The sequence below is a fragment of the Cavia porcellus genome, unplaced genomic scaffold, assembly GCF_034190915.1.
Source record: "Cavia porcellus strain 051 isolate PalLab524CR breed Dunkin Hartley unplaced genomic scaffold, mCavPor4.1 scaffold_29, whole genome shotgun sequence".
Classification (NCBI taxonomy): domain Eukaryota; kingdom Metazoa; phylum Chordata; class Mammalia; order Rodentia; family Caviidae; genus Cavia; species Cavia porcellus.
The window spans coordinates 7,222,761-7,243,499 of NW_026947512.1; the positions used below are offsets into that span (position 1 = coordinate 7,222,761).

General features: G+C 39.5%; 1 protein-coding gene across 5 annotated transcripts in view; it reads left to right on the forward strand.

The window, feature by feature from the left end:
- The first annotated feature begins 6,115 nt into the window (after nt 1–6,115).
- The window catches only part of Abl2 (ABL proto-oncogene 2, non-receptor tyrosine kinase), a 100,680-nt gene continuing 86,056 nt past the window's right edge, over nt 6,116–20,739 (forward strand). The window contains exon 1 of one of the 5 annotated variants that reach the window (XM_063239883.1): nt 6,116–6,279. In XM_063239883.1, the coding sequence (XP_063095953.1) occupies nt 6,258–6,279 (22 nt within the window). In that variant the 5' untranslated portion in view covers nt 6,116–6,257. Of the gene's footprint in view, nt 6,280–6,388; nt 6,831–20,739 lie in introns of those variants that run through there. The other 4 variants (XM_005005844.4, XM_005005841.4, XM_003474932.5 and 1 more) reach the window with 4 other exon arrangements.

Sequence of the window (20,739 nt, forward strand, 5' to 3'; positions counted from 1 at the left end):
CTGAACATTTTTTCATATATTTATTTGATGTTTGTATTTCTTCATCTGAGAAGTGTATATTCATCTCAGATGCCTGTTTTTGGACTGGGTCTTAAAGCTGGGAGGACTGATTTTTTGAGTTCTTTATTTGTTCTCGAGAGTAACCCTTTGTCTGACATATAGCTGGCAAACATTTTCTCCCACCTTGTAGGCTATTTCTTCACTCTGTTGATGGTTTCTCTTCTGCAAAAAGTTTTCAGTAGGGTGTGATCCCATTTTTGATTCTTTGTGATAGTTCCTACGCAATTGAGGTTTTGTTCATAAAGTCTTTGCCTACACCAGTGTCTTCAAGAGTTTTACCTACTCTACCTTCCAGAAGATTTAATGTTTCTGTTTCAATATTAAGATCTTTAATCTATCCTGATTTTAGCTTAGTACATGATGAAAGATATGAGTCCAGTTTTAATCTTTGGCATGTGTAGAGCCAGTTTTTCCAGCACTATTTATTAAAGAGGCTTTCTTTCCTTCAGTGAATATGTTTGGCAACTTTGTCAAAGATCAGGTGGTTTAGTGTATCTGGAGTTGTTTCTGCATCTTCTAATTTGTTCCATTGATCTTTGGGTCTATTTTTTTGGCCAGTACCACACTGTTTTTATCACAGTAGCTTTATAGTATAATTTCAAGTCAGGAATTGTGGTACCCCCTGTCTTGTCTTTGTTGCCTAGGATTATCTTTGCTATTCTAGGTATCCTCTGGATCCAGAGAATTTTAGGATTGTTTTCTCTAATTCTGTGAGATATGCTATTGGACTTTTGATCAGATGAAGACTTTTTAAAAGTTTTCATGGATTGCTAAAGTAATTTACTTTAAAAATGCAACATGCTGAGGAATGAAATAATATAACTTCCTTTTTTTTTTTTGGTAGTGGGAATCGAATCCAGGACCTCACGTTTAACAGGAAAGCACTGTGCCAGTGAGTGACATCCTCAGCCCCACAACTTTCTTTTCATACTGATGCCATTCTCCAGTTTACCAATTTGTATGAGTTATTTGCATTAAAACTGCGCAGTTGCACTGGAACATTTACTTTGATTGAATTGATTATATCAATTATTATGATGCAGCTTAAAGTAATTTAAGCAATATATATATTATATATGTATAGTCTTTTTGAGACTATGTCTCACTATGCAATTCCAGCTGGCCTTGAGCTCATTTTGGAGCACAGGCTTACCTCAAACTTGCAGCAATCCTCTTACCTCAGACTCCCAAGTGCTGAGATTAAAAGCATGCACCACCATGCTATATATATATATATATATATATATATATATAATCAAATCTGAGATGTTCAAAATCTATTATTACTCATTATGTAATGAGTCTTCCAAAAAGACATGTTGAAGTCTTAGCTGTTAGTACCTCAGGAGGTAAGCTTTTATGGAAACAGGATCCTCACAAAAGTAATCAGGTTAAAATGAAGTTATCTAACATAGCAGGTGTTGTTAGGACAAGAACAGTTTGGATACAATATTGGTCCTGTTCTGTTTTTTAATGTTGATGACATGACCATTTGTGAATTTATCAAACTGATGAAAGATACATTTTTTCTGATATAACGTATGTAGACATCTTCACCCATGTACTGTTACATATAAATATTACGCTTCTTTTTTTAAAAAAAATAGGATGGGTCTGTAAGCATAGCTCAGTGATAGACTGAGTATTGCTTAGCGTGCACAAGGTTCTTTGTTTAACCCCCAGTATGGTAATCATCAATTAACGTTTTTAAATGGAGAAAAGCTGAAGCAGGTTCTAGTTGTTAAGTCAGAGAAAACAGCATAAGCAAGGGCACAGAGGCTTGGGGAGTTTCCTCTCTAGGAGAAGCTCAGAGAATGGGAAGCAAACACCTTGTGAGTAGGAAGGGGCAAAGGAAATTTCCTAAGTAGATATTGGCATGGGTGCCTTCTAATTACACAGTCTGTGCTTTGGCCGGGGTGGTGGTGCGTGTCTGTAAACGCAGCACTGTGGGAGGTTAAGGCAGGAGGATCACAAATGTGAGCCCAGCCAGGGCAAGCTATCAACTTACCAAGACCCTTTTCACAATAAAAACAAAAAAGGCCAAAGTCGTTTCTCATTACAAAGGCCCTCAATTCAATGCGCAGCTCACTCCCCTCCTCCCAGCACGATCCTGGGGTAGTTTGAAAACACGGCCATAATATTTTGCTGATCTTCCTATTAACAGGTGAAATCTACTTCCACATGCTTTAAATTTGGGCTGACCTGGTGATTTTGCTTTGACTAACAGGCTGTAGTGAAAGTGATACTGTGAGAGTTTTGAAGCTTCTCCCTTAAAATGCCTGGCAGTTTTTGAACTCATGCTGAGTATCCTGAGACCACGATGCTTTGAGGATTACAGTGGTGGCGGTTGAACTGTGGCTTGCACCAAATGCATAGCTGAAGTCTTTACTCCCAGGACCTCACAACACGGCCTTTTTTGGGAACAGGAAGTTATCAAGTTAAAATGAATTCGTTAAAGTCTCATCCTGATAAAATGTCTGTATTCTGGTGAATATGGGAAATGTGGACCCAGGTACACACAGAAGAATGCTATGTGAAGGTCAATGCAGAGATACAGGGTGAAGCTTCTGCACACCCGGTGCTTGGAAGGATCAACCCCGACAACGTCTTTGGGTTCTTGCTGCCCAAACTGTGAGACGGTGAACTTCAGAGGGGTTGTGTAAGCCTCCAAGTTTGTAGCACTTCCTTACACAATTCCTCTTACCTCCTGGAAGCTAAGGGGCGTCTTAGTTTGCTAGGACCACCCTAGTGAAGCACACAGACTGGGGGTGCAGAAATGACAGAAATTTATTTCCTTGCAGTCCTGGAGGCTGGAAGTCGAGGTCAGGGCGTTGGCAAGTTGGCTTCTCGTGAAGCCTCTTCCTGGGTTGTAAAGCTCATCTTTCTCTGTGTCTTCCCATGGTCTTTCCTCTGTGCTCTCTGTGTCCAACTTTCATTTCTTTTTACTGGGGATTTGAACGCTAAGCAGGAGCTCCATTTACTCTGCCCTAAATTTCCTCTTCTTATAAGGGCATCAGTCACATCGGATGAGGGCCCACCCCAATGACCTCCTTTTTAATTTGGTCAGCTCTTTAAAAACTCTGTTCCCACATGCAGTTTCATTCTGAGGTCAGAGGTTAGGACTTCAGTAAGTGAACAGGGGAAAGACAGCCTGGATGTGACAAGAGGCCTAGGAGGAGAACCAAGAAATGCCAGCTGACAGCAGTGCCAGTCGCCAGCTGTGTGACTGGAATAGTGATGTTCCTTCCAGCCTGGCGAACCTTCCAGCTGATGCTGTTACATGAGTGAACCCAGGTGAGACCCATGAAAAGGCCCGTCCAATTCATACAATTACAACAAGTAATAAGTTACTGTTGTTTTAAGCCACTAGGGGTTTTTTTGCACATGGTTTGTTATACAACAATATATAACCTGAAACAACCCCACTTTGGAGAAATCCCACTTCAGGCCCAAGTCTATTACACTACAGTTAATGATAGGTTACATGTAAAATGGATTGTTTAGTCAGCTATTTCATTATTACCACTCAAAAGGAAGTCGGTACTAATTTATTAATTTAAAATGAATACATATTGCTACTGGTAACATTTGTATAGCACTTTGCCAATTGTTTGAAACAGTCTGTTAATAATTTATAAGGTTTTTTAATCAAACCAATATTGAAAGATAGACTCGTGGGGCTAAATGGAACAACAAGAGATCATTTAATCCATCTTTTTATCTTCAGAAAGAATGACTTATTCTATCCCAGCCAGATAAAAATCATCCTCTTCCTCTTCCTCTTCCTCTCTTTCTCCTCATTGTTGTCATCCAAAAAAACTTTTAAAGTGTCAATCTGTAAATGGAACTGCATTTGGCACTCTGTAGCCCTTTAAAAAATTAATACAGTATAGAGACAAAGTACACATAAAATCTAAAGTACTGCACACACAAATAGCTTAAGAAGAATACTATACATAAAATGACAGGAAAAATTTTTTTCTCTTCCCATTTATCTACATAAGCATTTTTCTGCTCAGGTAGATAAATACATATATATATATATATAAACATAGATAAACACAACTATATAAATATATGTTTATGTGCAGTGAAAGAAAAAATTTGGGGGAGCATAACAGCTTTAAATAGTTGAAGGACTTTCATAAAGGAAAAAAAGGTTAGACTGGTTTTGTGTGGCTTCAGGGTAGAATTGAGACCAGGGGTGAAACAGGTGGAAGTTTCAAGGAGGCAAATTTCAGTTGAGTTTAGGAAGAAATAATTAGGAAGTAAATGGATGTCATCACTGGAATTACTATAGAGGGGATTCTAGATTAGCCCAGATAATCTCTAAGGTGCTTTCTAGCCCTGTGATATGGAGTCATATGTCAAACAGTAAATATATTTGGAGGACGTAGAGGAAGATAGGCGAATTTTATAGGTAAAGAATTATTAGCAGCTGTGGTTGTTTTAGGTATGGACTGGGAAATAGGTCTACTGCTAAATGTGCGATTTCCTTATGAAGAGTGTAGGATCTGAGTGGAAGGGGAAGGCATGCAGGAGCTATATGGGGGAGAAGAATACAACTATTGCAAAGTCATAGCTAGAAAGGAGACATGCCAGAGTCAGGCTGATTGAATAAGGCATGGTTGCTTCCCATTGGAGGAACAGATGAGTAAGATAGGCAACTATAATTCAAGGTATCTTGGAAAATAACTTTGAGGCATCGAGTGAAAATTTTTAACTTTGTACATAGTGAAAAGGAGAAGAAGCATGGTAAAGGAATAAGAGAGAGAGTTTCTGTTTAATAAATTGCTTGGTGTTAAGGAAGAGTCTAGAAAGAAGAGGCTTGTAGGAGAATCCCTCAGAGTGACGTGAGCCACAATTAACAATGTCCAAAATAACACTGTCCACAAAGACACAGAGAAGAGGTGGGTGTGGGAGATGGCGTAGAAACTACAAATGTGCCAACATCCTGGAAACGCTGACTGGGGAAGACAGGGATCAGTACAGCCCTGCTCACAAGCTCTTTGCTCTGGAAAAAGTGCTGTTAGTCCTGTTACAGGGAAGGGAAGCTGAGCTAAAGATCAACCACACAATTGGGGCTAGACCAAGGGCAGCCCCCAAAACACAACCACCAGAGGCAAGCCACATAAACAAGTTGTTAGGACTAAAGCAAAGCCAGGGTAGTAAGTGTCCAGACTTGGTGTTCCTCCTTGTTAACTGCCACACACACAGTTCTAAAAATGTTTCACTTTTAGTGTTCTCAACAAAGAGCACTAAGACCTTACACTTGTGGCCTCATTGTGTGCTTCCGCTTGCCCCCTTTTACTGTATATAAATAACAACACACACCGTGCTGGGTTGTCGCTGCATCTCCATCAGAGAGGTCAGGTCCCATGTAATCCCAGCTTTCCTTTTATGTGTCTGGTTTCTTTTTAATCTCCCTTTCCCCTCTCGCAAGACCCTGAAGCTGTGGAGTTTGCAGCAGGAAGAATGCTAAACCATTGAGTGTAGGGTGAGGCTGTCCCCAGTCCACTTGCTCAATACTAGCTCTTTTTAAAATTAATTACTTGAGGACTGAATTATTATACCATTGAGCTATACCCCAGCCTCCTGCTGCTTTCCATGGTTTCTCCCCCTGCCTAGAGCTTCCCACCTGCCTTCAATTAGGCTGAGATGATACTACTTACAACTGCTCATGATGGTGAACAATAAATAGTTCTCAGTTAAGTCACTTTGGTTTATTTGTATTGAGGTACAGTAGTTTCCCACACCGACCAGGTCTTTTTTTAGTTTATTCCCTGCTTCCCACTCACAGAAAAACACAAGTGTGGCAGGATGTGATAGTGCATGCTGTAATCTCAGTACTTGGGAGGCTGAAGCAGGAGGATCGCTGGGAATTCACCGCCAGCCTGAATGACATGAGACCTTGTCTCAAAAACAAAACAGAGAGACAGAAAGAGAAAGAGAGGGGGAGAGAAAGAAAATGGAGGGGCGGAGGGGCGGAAGGGCGGAGGAAGAGTGACACAGAAACAAGGTTTCACAAGTCCCAGCTGCGTTTGTTACACAGACGCGCACGTGGGGGGAGCTCAGCACTGAATCTGACAGGTGGAGGCGGTACTGAGAAGACCGGAGATCCGCGAAGCCCCAACGCAGTAGCTTGTAGAGCCGAACATGTGAGCGAATTCCAATCTACGAGACTGGGGACCAGTGAGATGCGGCACGTGTATAAACTAGGTGGGTGCCCGGCGCACGTTGCGGGGAGGCGGGGCGCGGGGCGGAGCCTCCGGCAGGCCCGCCCCCGAGTCGCGGAGGTGCCTGGGCGGGCGGGAGACGCTCTGTCCCACGCTTTCCCAGTGCTCGGTGGTTTAAAGATGGCGGCGGCGGAGGCGGCGGCGGAGGCGGCGTTGGGGGCGCGGAGCCGCCGGAGGGGGAGGGCAAAGGAGACTCTGTGAACCGCCGAGAGCTAGCGCGGCGGCTGCGTGAGGATCCGGCTGCGGAGCTGCTGGTGGCCGGGCCCCGGGCCAGGGCTGGGAAAGACAGACCTGGGCCGCGCCAGGACCCTGAGGCCGGAGCGGAGGAGGAATGTGACCGGGGGCCGGTGGGGGCGCGGGAGTACACGAGCGCAGGGATGGGGCAGCAGGTGGGCCGCGTCGGGGAGGCTCCGGGGCTCCAGCAGCCTCAGCCGCGCGGGATCCGGGGCAGCAGTGCAGCCAGGCCCTCCGGTCGCAGGCGGGATCCGGCGGGGCGCACCACCGAGACCGGCTTTAATATCTTTACCCAGCATGGTGAGTGTGTCCGGGAGCCGGCGTGACGACTTGGGGGCGGCCGGGGGTGCGGTTCAGAGGCGGTGGGAGGTGGAAAGGCAGCCCTGGGGGGTCGCGGAGTGGAGGGGTGCCTGAGAGCGTGGGCGGAATCTGCTGCCATCTGGGCCAGTCGCGGGAGACAAGTCACACCCCTCCCCCTCCCGTGTCCAGCCTGGCTGGCAGCTCCGGGAGCGGTGGAGGAGAGAGCAGTGGTCTTAGGGACCGTGGGTGCGCTGTCCTCTGCCCTGGGACGGGATTGTGCTGCTGGAGGAGGACAGCGGTTGGTATCCCCAGGGGAGGGAAGGATGAAGGGAGGTATGAACGCTGTCTAGGAGTGGAAAGATAAACCGGTTGTTAGCGAAGGAAACAGGAGTTGTGCCCCAGAGGGATTGGCAGATAGAAACTGAATCTCAGGAGACTGTGGCATATAAAGTATGTGTGTATGTTAGGCGTTGAGTGTCAGAACGGTGAATTGTGAACCGTGCCCAGGAATACCCTTCTGTAGGAAAGATAAGGGCAATGTGTCATCACAATTGACACTTTTGTTTTTTTAAATTAGAAATAAAGGACTTTTTCAAACCACTCAGTTCCATGCCTTTGAATAGGACACAGGATTCTGAGATGGGTGGCATGGGCTAATAGATTGGTAGGCATGGGTAGGGCTTCAGTGTTAACAGAGCCAAGATTCTTTAGTATTTGTGTATGTCTGTTTGTATGCAAATACTTACACGTGTGTGTTCTCTGTATAGTCTGAACTCTGTTTGGGCTCATGTATATCTTTAGACAAGTTCTCTCCATACTGTATGTCATACATTCTTATTAGTAAAAAATATGAGCATATACTCTTAATAGCTTGGCATTTTTATTAGTTATATACATGTGCTGCAGTACTAATATGTAATTTATAAACACAGGAATAGAATATACCCAGAAATAGAATATAAAAAGGAAGTAGCTAGCTTTGATAGCACATATTTGTAATTCTAGCACTCTAGGTGACTGAGGCAGGAGGGTTGCAGATTTGAGACCAGCCAGGGCAATTTAGCAACTTAGCAAAGGCTTTTCTCAAAAAATGAAAAGGGTGGGGATATAATTAAGTGTGAAGGCTCTGGGTTCAATTCCCAGTGCAAGAATAAATACATAAACAGGCTGGGACTATAGCTCAGTTTGCAGGGCCTGGGTTCAATCTCTCCAATACAAGAATGAATGAACAAATGAATAAATAAACATGTGCTGGGGATATAGCTCAGTGTGAGCGCCCCAGTTACTATCCCCCATCCAAGGTGAAAAAAAGCAGAAGTAGAGTGCATGGAGGTGTTGAGTTTAATTCCCAGTGTGACCCCCCCCCACACACACAGAATAGAATTTTTTTTTTTTAGTACTGGGGATTGAACTCATGACCTTGTGATTGCCAGGCAGGTGTTTATGCCACTGAGCTAAATCCCCGCCATATAGAAAAATTTTTTAAATTAACTACTTGAGTTCTAATATTCTTTTCTACAATCCAGTAGATGTTTTTGCTCTTTGGCAGGGTTTTTTTTTTTTTTTTTTCTTTTTGAGACAGGGTCTAGCTATGCAATTCCAGACTGTCCTTGGGCTTTCTTTGTAGCCCAGGCTGGTCTCGAACTTGCAACAATCCTCCTGCGTCAGCCTTTCTAGTGCTAGGATTACAGGAGTGCGCCCACCATGCCCAGCTCCTTGCACCACTTTTGAGATCATCTTTTTAGAGAATGGCGAAGTAGAAAAGGAGGAAATCCAAAATTGACCATGAGATTATAGATGTGACTTCTATACCTGGATAATTGAAATTGGATTGAAAGTAGCAAACTGGAGTTCTATTGAAGATGCTATAGAAATAGATACTCTTGCTAATTTGCCCAGGCTAACCTTAAAGTTGTGATTATTCTGCCTCTGCCTCAGCCTCCCAAGTTAGTTGAGCTTATAGGCACACACCACCAAACTAGGCTCAGAGTGTTCTATACAGTTTCAGAGAGAAGAAGAAAAAGTGTCAACTGTTTATTAGAAATAGAGTTTGGGAGGAAGTAATAATAAACAGTTTTGTGCAAAGAGAGATGAGCTCAAGGATTGTGGTGATTTGTACTGGAGTTCTACACTTGAACTTGTGAATAAACTGAGTTACTTCCTAATGGAAGAAATACAGACAATTGGGGAGATCCAGGCTTGTGTCTACTATTAAAGGTGTACCATGGGATCTCAAAGGTATATGGATATTGTATGTTAGATCTTTTTTTCTGTCTTTTTAAAATAGTCTTACTGTGCAGATCAGGCTAGACTTGAACTATTAGTGGTGATCCTCCAGCCTCCTGATGATGCTGGGGTTACAGGCGTGTACCACTATGCCCAGCTCAAGTGTGTTAGTGTTTACTGGAATTATTTCCTAAAATATAGGAGAAAAGAATGGGTTAGTAGTTTTTAGGGGAGAAGTCATCCAAGTAGCTTTGACTTGTGGGAAATACTACTGTTGCTGTGCATTAAACTTGGCCCACTGGACAAAAGTGATTCTTTTCCTGTAGTATTTCATTCAGATACAAGATTTTCAGAAAAGGAAGAAGTCGTAAAGAATAGATAGGGAGATTTTGAAGGATGGATGGGATTTGAATCGGTGGAGCCTGTTGATGGGTGAGTGAAAGGATGTCTTTTAGGAGTGAACTAGCCTTATCCTCTGAGGGAAAAAAAATCCTAGAAGAAAAACTGAAAAAGTCAAGATCTGGTCTGGGTTCTACCTGACTGGAATGGGTAACGTCAGAGTTTCACTGTAGGTACTTCACCAAGTCATGGAATATTGTTCTGAAGCTTTTGCACAGAGACCTTGTTAAAACAGATTGCTTGGTCCCACCTCAAGTGTTTCTGACTTGAGTCTGAGGAGAGGCTTGAGAATTTGCATTTTTAACAGATTTCCATAGCTTGCATCTGCTGCTGGCTAGGGTTATACAGTACTTTGAAAGCCACTGTTGTGAGATGAAGAAGCATAATGGATCAAAGGTGAATCAGAGGTTGTCAGGAAAACAATGTATTGTTTCACTTCAATTTAAAACTAGTGCAAATATCTGTATGTTCCAAGTCTGGTGTCTTCGTGTGAGTGACCACTGCCTTTAAGATTGTCCTTTTGTTATTTGATCTTTAAAAGTTTATATGTTGAAGGCCTGTGAAAAGATATACTTTTGAAAGAACCTAGAGTTATCAGGGAAAAGAAGGTGAGGGACTTAAGGTTCTACTGAAAGTTATGCTAGAGTAGGTTGGGTTTTAGTTGCTGGAAGAATTGGGTGATAAAATAATTGTCACTTTAAAAATGCTGTATGCAAAGGATAAACTAGAGAATGTTACAGGTAAATGGATGTAACTTGAGACCACACTCATAAGTGAAATAAATACAACATACGTGTATACATTGTATTGCTCACTAGTGTGGGAAGAATGAAACAACATGTGTAGGTGTGTATATATATGTATATTAAAAACAAGATTGTTATACTACTGATTTCTCTGAGTTCACTAAGGAGAAAGATTTGTGTTGGTATTTTTCAGACAGTTGAACACAGATGTCTTATGCTGTGGGTGAATGATTGGGGCACAATGTATGTGCACAATGTATGTATCATTGTTGCCCTCTGATTGGCGTGTTGTGAAATTTTGTCGCAGCTTTTCTTTTTTTTTCTCCTTGAAATAAAATGGATTTGGGGCCAGGGATTTAGCTTAGTGGCATAAGCGCCTGCCTGGCAACTGTGAGGTTGTGAATTCAATCCCCAATACAAAAAATAAATAAAAAGAAAATACAATAGATGTTTTAAAATTATAAATAAATAAAATACTATGTGCCTGGTATGTTCTAAAGCATTTTGTATACTTTATTTATTTATACCTCATAAAATTTTATTTACCCAAATTGAAAAAGATTTGAGATCAAACAAATTGGGATATTAATTTGCAACTCTATAGTTTTGGTGTGATGGCGCCTTGTTACCTTTGTCTTTTTGCTTTTTTTTTTTTATCGGCACCGGGGATCGAACTCACGACCGCCTGCTTGCAAGGCAGGTACTTATGCCACTGAGCTAAATCCCCAGCCCCGCCTTGTTACCTTTGGAGTATGTACTTGTGCATACATATATGTATATATATTTGTGTATATACATAAGAGTTTTACCTTATCTCGGACCAGTGGGGAGGTTTCAGAATTGTGAGTGGTTAGTACTTTGACTATTATTTCTGACAATAATGGGAATGCTGCTAACATTGTGCCCTTAAAAATGGAAATACAGGCCAGGTGTTGTGGTGCACATCCATAATCCCAGCACTTTTGAGGCTGAGGAAGGAGGATTGCCATGTGTTTGAAGCCAGCCTGAACCATGTTGCAAGACCGTCTCAAAAAAAAAAAAAGTAAAAAATGAAAAGACAACATTGGGTCCTTTTTCATGCTGTAAATGTGCTGTTTGCGATGGTGGTGGTGCTGCCAGCTTTTGCATAGTAAAGTCTGCCAGTATTGGCTTCTGATCCAGTAGAACACAAAGCTCTGTAGGCCATTTGTATTCCCTGCTTTGCTGCCCCAAGAGAAGAGGGGTTTGGTTTAGAAACCTTTCACTTGATGTGGTGAAGTTCAAAGAAAGTGTTTTATGTGTGTGTGTGCCTGTGTGCAAGTGTGTATATGTATACATGTATATTATACATACAGTTTACTTAATGTGTTCTCGTTTATGCTAGTCCCAGGAAATTAAAGTGACAATATTGAGTTAGGGCCACTTAGCACTTTGTAGTTCCAGGGTTCTAGATATTTACTGAGAAATATTTTTTTAAAACTAACTGCTAACAAGCACAGTTGATATGAACCATCTTTTTTTTTTTTTTTTTTTCTTTTTAAGACAGGGTCTCTCTATGCAGTTCACACTGGTCCTGAGGCTTACCTTATAGTCCAGGCTAGTGTTGAACTCACAACAGTCCTCTTGCCTCAGCCTCCTGAGTGCTGGGATTACAGGCATGCCCCACCACACCTGACTTGAACCACCTATTCTTTATAGAAAAGGAAGGTTGATACATAAGTTTTTGAAATTTGCATTTTTGATTGATAGTAACATACAAACATGTCTCAATGTAAAAAAATTAACAATAGAGAAACATAAAGAGTAGTTGTGAAAGTCCTCTTTGAAATATCTGACCTAGATACATATTTCTTACAGAAAATTACTCTTTATAGTTTGATGAGTGTTTTGCAGAACATTCTTTGTGTTTACAAATATTTGGTATATGTATTAATATTTTTCTCACCATATGCATATTCATACTGTATGGGTTTTTTGCATATAAAATGTTGGGAGCTGGTGTGGTGACATATGCCTGTAATCTTAGCACTTAAGAGGCTGAGGCGTGAGGATGACCATGAGTTTAAGGCCAGTCTGGACTACATTGTGAGATCTTATCTCAAAAAACTAAACAAATAAAATGTCTGTAAGAACTTTCTATGCCATTATGTAAAATTTTTAAAATTTTTTCGTAAGTTTTATGTTTCATGTTCCACCTATATAACCACTTGCTTTTCTTCTTTTTGGATTTTTTGGAGACATAGTCTCATCGTATAATTCTGGCAGGTCTTGAACTCCCTTGTGTAGCCCAGGATGGCTTGAACTTGCAGTGATTCCCTTGACTCAGCCCCTCAAGAGCTGGGATTGCAGGTGTGCACCACCACACCTGGTCATTTCCTTGTTGATGAATTTTGCTTATAAGATTATTTTATTGGTTAGTTTTATTATATACTTATGATTCACAGTAGTTACATTTGTTTTGTGGAACTGGTACATGTACTTATCACATCTTAATCATTTTTACTTCCTCTTCCTCTCCACCATGCTGTCTTCCTTCATTTTAAGATTTTGTTTTGCTTTGATTTTGATTTTGATTTTTCGAGATGGTATCACTTGTGGTTCAAGCTAGCCTTGAATTTACCATGCAGCCCATGCTGGGCTGACCTTGAACTCATGACAGTTCTTCTGCCTCAGTCTTGTTGAATGCTGGGATTAAGCTTTTGGTTTTTTGTCTTTTGCAGTGTTGGAGTGGTGCCAGAGCTTAGTGCCTGCTAGGTAAGCAATAGACAGTTGAGCAGCTCTCCACCCTGGTATTCTTTCCTTATCTTCAATCTTTCCTTCCTTTTCTTTGTTGAGACAGGATCTCACTGGATAGTTCTGGTTGTACAGACTGGCCTTGAGCTGGGCATCCTCCTGCCTCAGTCTCTCAAGTTCTGTGGTCATAGGCTTGTACATTATATTTCTAATTTGAATCTATCTGGAATTTATTTATTTGAGCTTGAAACAAACAGTGTTTTTCCATTGTACTTCATACTAATTAGTGAATTGTCCATCACTTCCCCACTGATTTAATAAAGTCATATTTATCATATGTGAAATTCTCATACATATAATTGGCCTTTAAAAAATTCTGTCATTCCATTTATCTTCATCTCTTCCTACATAGTAAAATACTATTTTAATTTTTATGAACTCTTATAGTACATGCATTTATCTGGCTATCCTTCTCAGTAATTGTGTTCTTTTTCAAAAAAATATTTTTTGTGTTGTATCTTATATCTTCCAAAGACCTTTGGGATCGAGCAGTTAAATTTAGTTATTTTGAGAGGCTTTTTCTGTTTGTTTGTCTTTTGTTTTCTGAGGCAGAGTTTCATATGTAACCCTGGCGGCCTTGCACTCTCAGCAGTCCTCCTTTCTCAGCCTTTTGGGTGGCATGCACCACCACGCCTGGCTACTTTGACGGGATTTTAATAGTGTTGATTTATAGGCTAATTTAAGGATGCAAGATCACATTATCCTTTTGCAAACCCAGGCAGGTTTTTTTTATTCTTTATTTTATTTGTAGTGGCTTTGTACAGTTTTTGTTAGGTTGTAAGTGTAATCTTTGTGCATTACATATCCAAATTGCTTCTTGCTAATATGTGAAAGATGAGTGATTTTGTATGTTGATTTTGGATCTCATTGCCTTCTTATATTGTATCTAGTAATTTTTTCTTAGTTCTCTTTCTATGCTGTACTAATGCTCTGCCAACATTTTAATTTTCTTAACACTGATAATCTTAGCTGCTTTTGTTTTAAAGGGTTATTTTGAGAGAGTGTTTTAGTTTTCATTGCTATCTTGGCCACACTTTTGTGGTACATAACATTAAGGCAGTTGGTTGGGAGGAGACATGGTGGAGATGGTATGGGTTGCAGGGAGAGAAAGATTATCTGTATTTATTAATACCAATTATTTTTATCAGTAGCTTTTTCTACTTTCTATAAAAATATCTGAAGTACATGTAGTATGCATATCTAAAATGTGTATATAAACAGCCATAAATATATAATAAATGGAGAAACTGTATATTTTAATAGGGTAATGAGAGAAATTATTTGTCTGCATCAGCATAAAAATGTCATTATTTAAAGTTAGCATCTAGAATAAAACATTATTTATTGACTACTTTGGTTTTTGTTTTTTTGCATAAATATTGGAGAATGTTGTACAGATCTTTTTGCAGAAATGGGAAGTGTTGGGTTTGGTAAATACATTTCTAATTTTGGTGAGCTTGATGACAGTTATAGTTAAAATGCTACATTAATAGTTGATATCATTTTTAGAACTCTGAGCATAGGTTCCACAAATTTAAACTTTTTAAGTATAGAAGAAATGTAATGTATTCTGTGGATACTGTAAAAGAGTTCCAGATTCTGCTTAGTTGGATCTGAGTTTGGGTTTAGCTTCATAATCAATACATTTTTATTATGCTGCTGGAGGCCCATTAACTACTCGAAGATCAGATTCAGTGTGGAATAATTAATACTGTGAAAGTGATACTTAGCTCTAGGGAAATCTCAAGAAAGAACTTTTCTTTTGCAAAAGTAATTAATTCTCAATTAACAGGAGTTAATTGTCTGATACCAGTGAACTCTAAATTCTGTTTTTAGTATGTGAAAGAAGCGTATTTTTTAAAATTTAATTTAATTTAATTTTTTTGGTACTGGGGATTGAACTCATGACCTCATGCTTGCCAATATTTCAAAAACTTAGTATGAATAAAATAACACATTAATTTTTATATTGATAACATGCTAAAATTACATTTTGGATGTATCAGAACAAAGTATATATATGTAGATATGTTTTTTTTGGTGCTAAGGATTGAACCAGGACCATGTACATGCTAAGTATAGGCTTTACCACTGAGCTACAGCCACAGGTCCCAAATAAAGTTTATTATTAAAGTTAATTTTATGAATTAAAGTTTTAATGTAGCTACTAGAAAACTAAAATCATGTGCTTGTTATGTATTATATTTCTGTTGGACAGTGCTATTTTATATGGGAATCTCTGTGCAAGCAATAAGTTGTTCCTTTAAAAGTGCAGAAATACTGTAGACAATGAGAGTTGGTTGGTTGGTCGATTGATTATAATACTGAGGATCAAACCCATATCCTTTGCACTGAGCTGTAACCCAGCCCATTTTTGTTTTTTATTTTTTTATTTTGAGACAGGGTGTTGCCAAGTTGCTCAGGCTAGGTTTGCACTTGAGATTCTCCTATCTGTACTGCTGTGATTAAAGGTGTATGTCTCTATGCCCAGCAACAATGAGAATTTAAATGAATGAATGCATTCAGCAAGTAAGGAAAGCATTATTTTCTTTATATTCACAGAAGTGTTACACCTGGCATGTTGCAGTGTATAGTGTAATGAAGGGGCTTTGAACCAACCTGAGTTTTCTTTGATTAGTAAAAAGTCTTTTTAAATTTTCTCTCTTTTTCCTAGTGTATTTTTCCTTTGATTGCTTTATTTTTAGCTTCACTGCACTTTTAAATCTTTAAATGAAAGTCTAAAATACTGTATATTTCAGTTTCCATTTTATTTTGTTCTATAATTAACTCAGTTACTTGGAAAAATTCAAACACTTTCATAGATTTCTTGACCTAATTGTTTCAGTTCTCTGTTTGTTTTGAAATTATTAAACATCTTCAAAGAGAAAAGTCATCTTGTTCGTAGACTATAGTTGTGAAAATGGGTTCAGTCCAAGGTGTTTCCTTTTCAAGTGTGCGGTCATACAGGCCCTTTTGTATGTAAATATCTATTTTTTCTTGATTTACTGTGTTGAGCTATCACATATTCTGCAGTGCTGTAGTTTTTTCTTCTATGTCAGTGGTTTTCTGTGGATAATAAGTGTTGGTCGGACTCTTGGCTATAAGTGATAGAAACAAGTCCAACTTATATGATACATAGAAAACTGCATGGAAAGAGTGAAGGTGTAGAGAGCTCAAGGTTAGGAATGCAACTAGACCTGTCCAGAAGCAGGAAGTAGAAGGCTGCTAGAAACTGCCAATATTTATTTTTTGTTTTAGCTTCTGTTTGTTCTTTTTATTCTTCTTTCTTAGATATTCAGTGGATACTGGACTTCCTGATTTTTTTTTGTCTTTTTGAAACAGGGTCTCTCTATGCAGTTCAGGCTGGCCTTGAGCTCACTTTGTAGCCTAGGTTGGTCTCGAACTCACAAGAGTCCACAGGGTCCTCCTGCCTCAGCCTCCCGAGTGCTGAGATAACAGATGTGAGCCACTAGCCTGGTTTAGACTTCCTGTTTTTTAAATCCTCTGTATTGTTGAAGAGGGCAGTGTAATAAATGTTAATTTAGGCCAGTTCTAAATTTCTAGGAGTGTCACTGTGATTGATGGTCACATCACCTTTTATAGGGTTTCTTAATCCTATATAATGCTGACATTTTGGGCTGAATGACTTACATTGTAAGAGCTGTCCTGTGCATTGTGGGATATTCAGTAGCACCTTGTCATTTACCAATTGAATGTCTAGCATTTGTCTTCCAATTCTAACAACCAAAATGTGTCTAGATATTTCCATATGGCTGTGGGTGGTGTGGCTGAGAACCCATGGCCTTTGGGCCTACCAGCATGTGAGGAGGACATTATGGGAGTCTTGTGAACTAGTGCAATTATAAATGTAAGCAGTGGTGTTTTTTTTTTAGAATTGTTCAGTGTTCTTTTAATTTTTTTTTTTCTCATATGAAGTTTCTTTCTTTTTTTTTTGTGTGTGTGTGTGTTTTGGTTTCTTGAAACAGGATCTCACTATGTAGTGCAGACTGGCCTTGAACTCACTTATGGAGCCCATGCTGACCTCGAACTCACAGCGGTCCTCTTGCCTCAGTCTCCTGAGTGCTGGGATTATAGGCATTTACTGTATTTCTTAATACTTAAAATCTTTTAGCTGGAATTTTAAAAGTTTGTGTTTGGTATGTATATGGGGGTGGGATACTAGCAATCAAATCCAGAACCTTTACAGTTTAGCTACATTCCCAGCCCATTTTTTAAATTTTGAAATAGGCTATCCCATTGTTTCTCAGATTGGGCTTGAATTTGCAGTCCTGTCTCAGCCTGTCTGAGTGCTGGGATATATGTATGTACTATCATGTACTACCTGCCCTAGCTTGCCATTTTTGTTATTTCTCTGAATGTCAGTTTTTTCACTGAGAGTGTGTATATATGTGTGAGAATGTTGGTTATTTTTAGAACAATTTAAGTTTTGGTTATTAGACATAGGTGCAGATATTTAGAACTGAGTTTAGAAATAGGGTATTCTAATAAACTTGGCTTACACCCAGGTAAACTGATACTTGGAGTGTTGATCAGTTAATTATGGACACATAGCCTAGTAGTAAATGCCCAGGGGAAAAAATTAACAGCTTTTTCTCAATCATCATTATGTTCATGACTGAATCTATTATAGCAAAAGGCCGATTAGTAAGAAAAAAGCATACACATTTACTTAAGTTTTATGTGACACCAAGGCCATCAGAAATGAAGGCTCAAAGCAGTACAAACTCAGCGTGCTTAGGTTTGGTGAAGAATAGATAGTGGTGCAAAAGTATAATTGACCAAAGAGTGAGTGGTCTGAATTGAGGTGGACTTAGAGCAGGACCTTTGTGGTGTGGTTCATGCTGTGCTGCAGGCATAGAGAGAGCCTCTGAATGAATCTTAGGGTCTGCTTCTGACTAGAAAGTGATTCTTTCTATGTTCTGCATTAGGGTAGAAGAACAGGAGGAGGTTAGAGATAACTAATTGTTTCTGGTGTTTCCTCAAGTGGCAGAGTGCAATATTTTGGAGTAGTAATTGAGACTAATTTCAAATTTAATACTTTATAATATAAAATGCTCCAAATTTGAAATACAAGTTTTGAATTTTGGAGCATTTGGGATTTTAGAGCATTTCATTACTCTTATTGTGGAGCTACAGAGCAATTAGAATGTAACCTATTTTGGGGGGGATGGTTTCTAGTTATATTGTGTTGTCTATAATCTATTTTTTAGAGTATTGCTATATAATTCTACACATTGAACACTTATGTACCACCTCCGCTGCAAATTTTAATTATTCTCATTTAATCCTCAACCAGTAGTAAACATGAAAGGTTCTCAAAACAAGGCAAGTTACCTCTTTAATTATTATTTTTAAAAGTAGGCTGATGGTTTAAGAGTTGGGTGCCTGTGTGCCAGCAGGTTTTTTTATTTTTTGTTTTTAAAAAATACTTAATTACAGAAAATTTCATACATGCTCTCCCTAGTGATCCATCTGCATCTCTCTGATAGGTACCATATCATTTTTATTCCTTACTTTTATTTTGCTTTTGTTTGGTTTTATTTTATTATTTTTTAGTTTATGTGGCTAGACTAGAACCCCATGCTTTGCACATGATAAGCACATGCTCTTACCATTATTTTTTTTTTAATTTTTATTATTATCATCATTATCGTTTTTTTTTTTTTTTTTTTTTTTTTTGGTACCTGGGATTGAACTCATGACTTTGCACTTGCAAGGCAGGTTGCTTATGCCACTGAGCTAAATCCTCAGCCCCTATCTTTTTTTTTTTTAAATAGGGTCTTGTTATGCAGTTCAGGCTGGCTTTGAGCCTGTTACTGTATGTGCATTGTCCCCAGGCTTCCTTTTTTAAAAAAATTTTTTCCAAAGTTTTTATTTTTATTTTTATTTTGTTTTGCTGAGATAGGATCTAACTACAAAGCCCAGGCTGGCTTTGAAGTCACAGCAGTTCTCCTGCTGCAGCCTTCCAAGTGCTGGGACTACAAGCAGGCACCATCACACCAGCCACCAGTTGTTTTATTATTCTTATTTAATTGTTCGGTTCTTGCTTTTCTCACAAAGGACGCTTTGAAATGATTCTGAAATTTCTTATTGATATATAGAGAAAAGCTAGTTGTTTGGTCCTTAAAAACAAAATGAAACAAAACACCAAAAATGAAAAACAAAAGGAATGGAGAACTAGTGGAGTTAAGTCCAGAAGGCGGCACTCCATGGACCGCCGTTACGGCCATGGGAGCGGATGAGCCATTAGCAGTTAAGACTGCATACTCCATCCATTTTGTTCAGGGGCTGCAAAATTTTGGCATCTTTTTGCTGTGTATATCTGTTTAGTTTTCCTTTCGCCACTGGTTTTCTTGATTTTTTAGCTTGTCTGGGGAGTTTAAGGACTGCACAGTTCTTTATCACAAATACTTTAAATGTGTTATTGTGGTAGTGTCTTTTGGAATTTAAGTCGTATGTTGACTAAAAGACCAATACATCTGGCTGCTGTTTGGCCATCTTAATTTTGGCAATACAAATCATCAATTGCTTGTATGTACATCCAGAGATATATTATGTTCATATATGTATGGATGCATACATGTATGTCCCCTGGCTGCTTTCTGCCCTTTTTTTTAGACTAATGAAAATATTATGTATACTGTTTTGCGCCTTGCTTTTAAAACTTTTTTTTTAAATTTAATTTATCTTGGAGCTGTGGTGGTTTTGTTGCTCTCTCTTGCTCTATTTCTTTCTTTCTCCTCCACCCTCTCCTCTACTTCTTTTCCTCCTCCTCATCTTCCTCCTCCTTCCTCTTCCCTTTCCTCTTTCTTCTCCTCCCTTCTCCTCCCCTTCTCCTTCCCTCCTTCTCTTGTCTTTTTGAGACTGTCTCACTATGCAGTTCAGGCTAGCCTTGAGCTCACTGGGATTAGAGGTGTGCACCACCACACCTGACACTGGAGAATCTTCCATATTAGTAAATAAAGAATTTGCTTTTTAAAATGGGTATACAGCATTTCATTGTCTAGATGAACTATATTGTTAGATTGTTTAAATGCTACAGTGAAAAATGGGTCACTTTAGACATGTTCTAGAATGAATACCTAGAACTGGAACTGCTGACAGAAAGGGTATGGGGCTTTCAAAATAACCACTTACTGAATAAACTTTTTTTTTGCTTTGAGACAGGGTCTCGCTGTGTAGTTTAGGCTGTCCTGAACTCATTTGGTAGTCCAGACTGGACTTAAACTCACAATGATCCCCCTGCCTGAGCCTCCCAAGTGTTGAGATTACAGGTGTGTGCCACCACACTTGGCCCTAGTTTTTTGAGGTTCTTCCTACATAGTCTAAGCTAGCTTTAAACTGTCACTGTAGAGCCCAGGCTGACCTCGAAATCATGGCCATCTACTTACCTCAGCCTCAAGAGTGCTGAGTGCTAGGATTACAGGTTGTGCCACTATACTGGCTTTGAGTCAACTTTTATCCACCATTTTGTATGTACAAGGATAATGGAGAAATGCCCTCAATGGTTAAATTTTTAAAATGTAAAAGAGCCAGGCGTGGTGGTGCTTATTTGTGATCCCAGCACTTGGGAGGCTGAGGCAAGAAGATCTTTGTCAGTTCAAGAACAGCATGGGTTACAAAGTGAGCTCAAGGCCAGTTCGAACTGCATAACAAGACTGTATCTCTAATAAAAGAAAAAAAAATGGGATAAGTGTTCAAAGCAAGAGAGGGAGTGTCTGAAGGGGAATTAATGACAGTAGCTC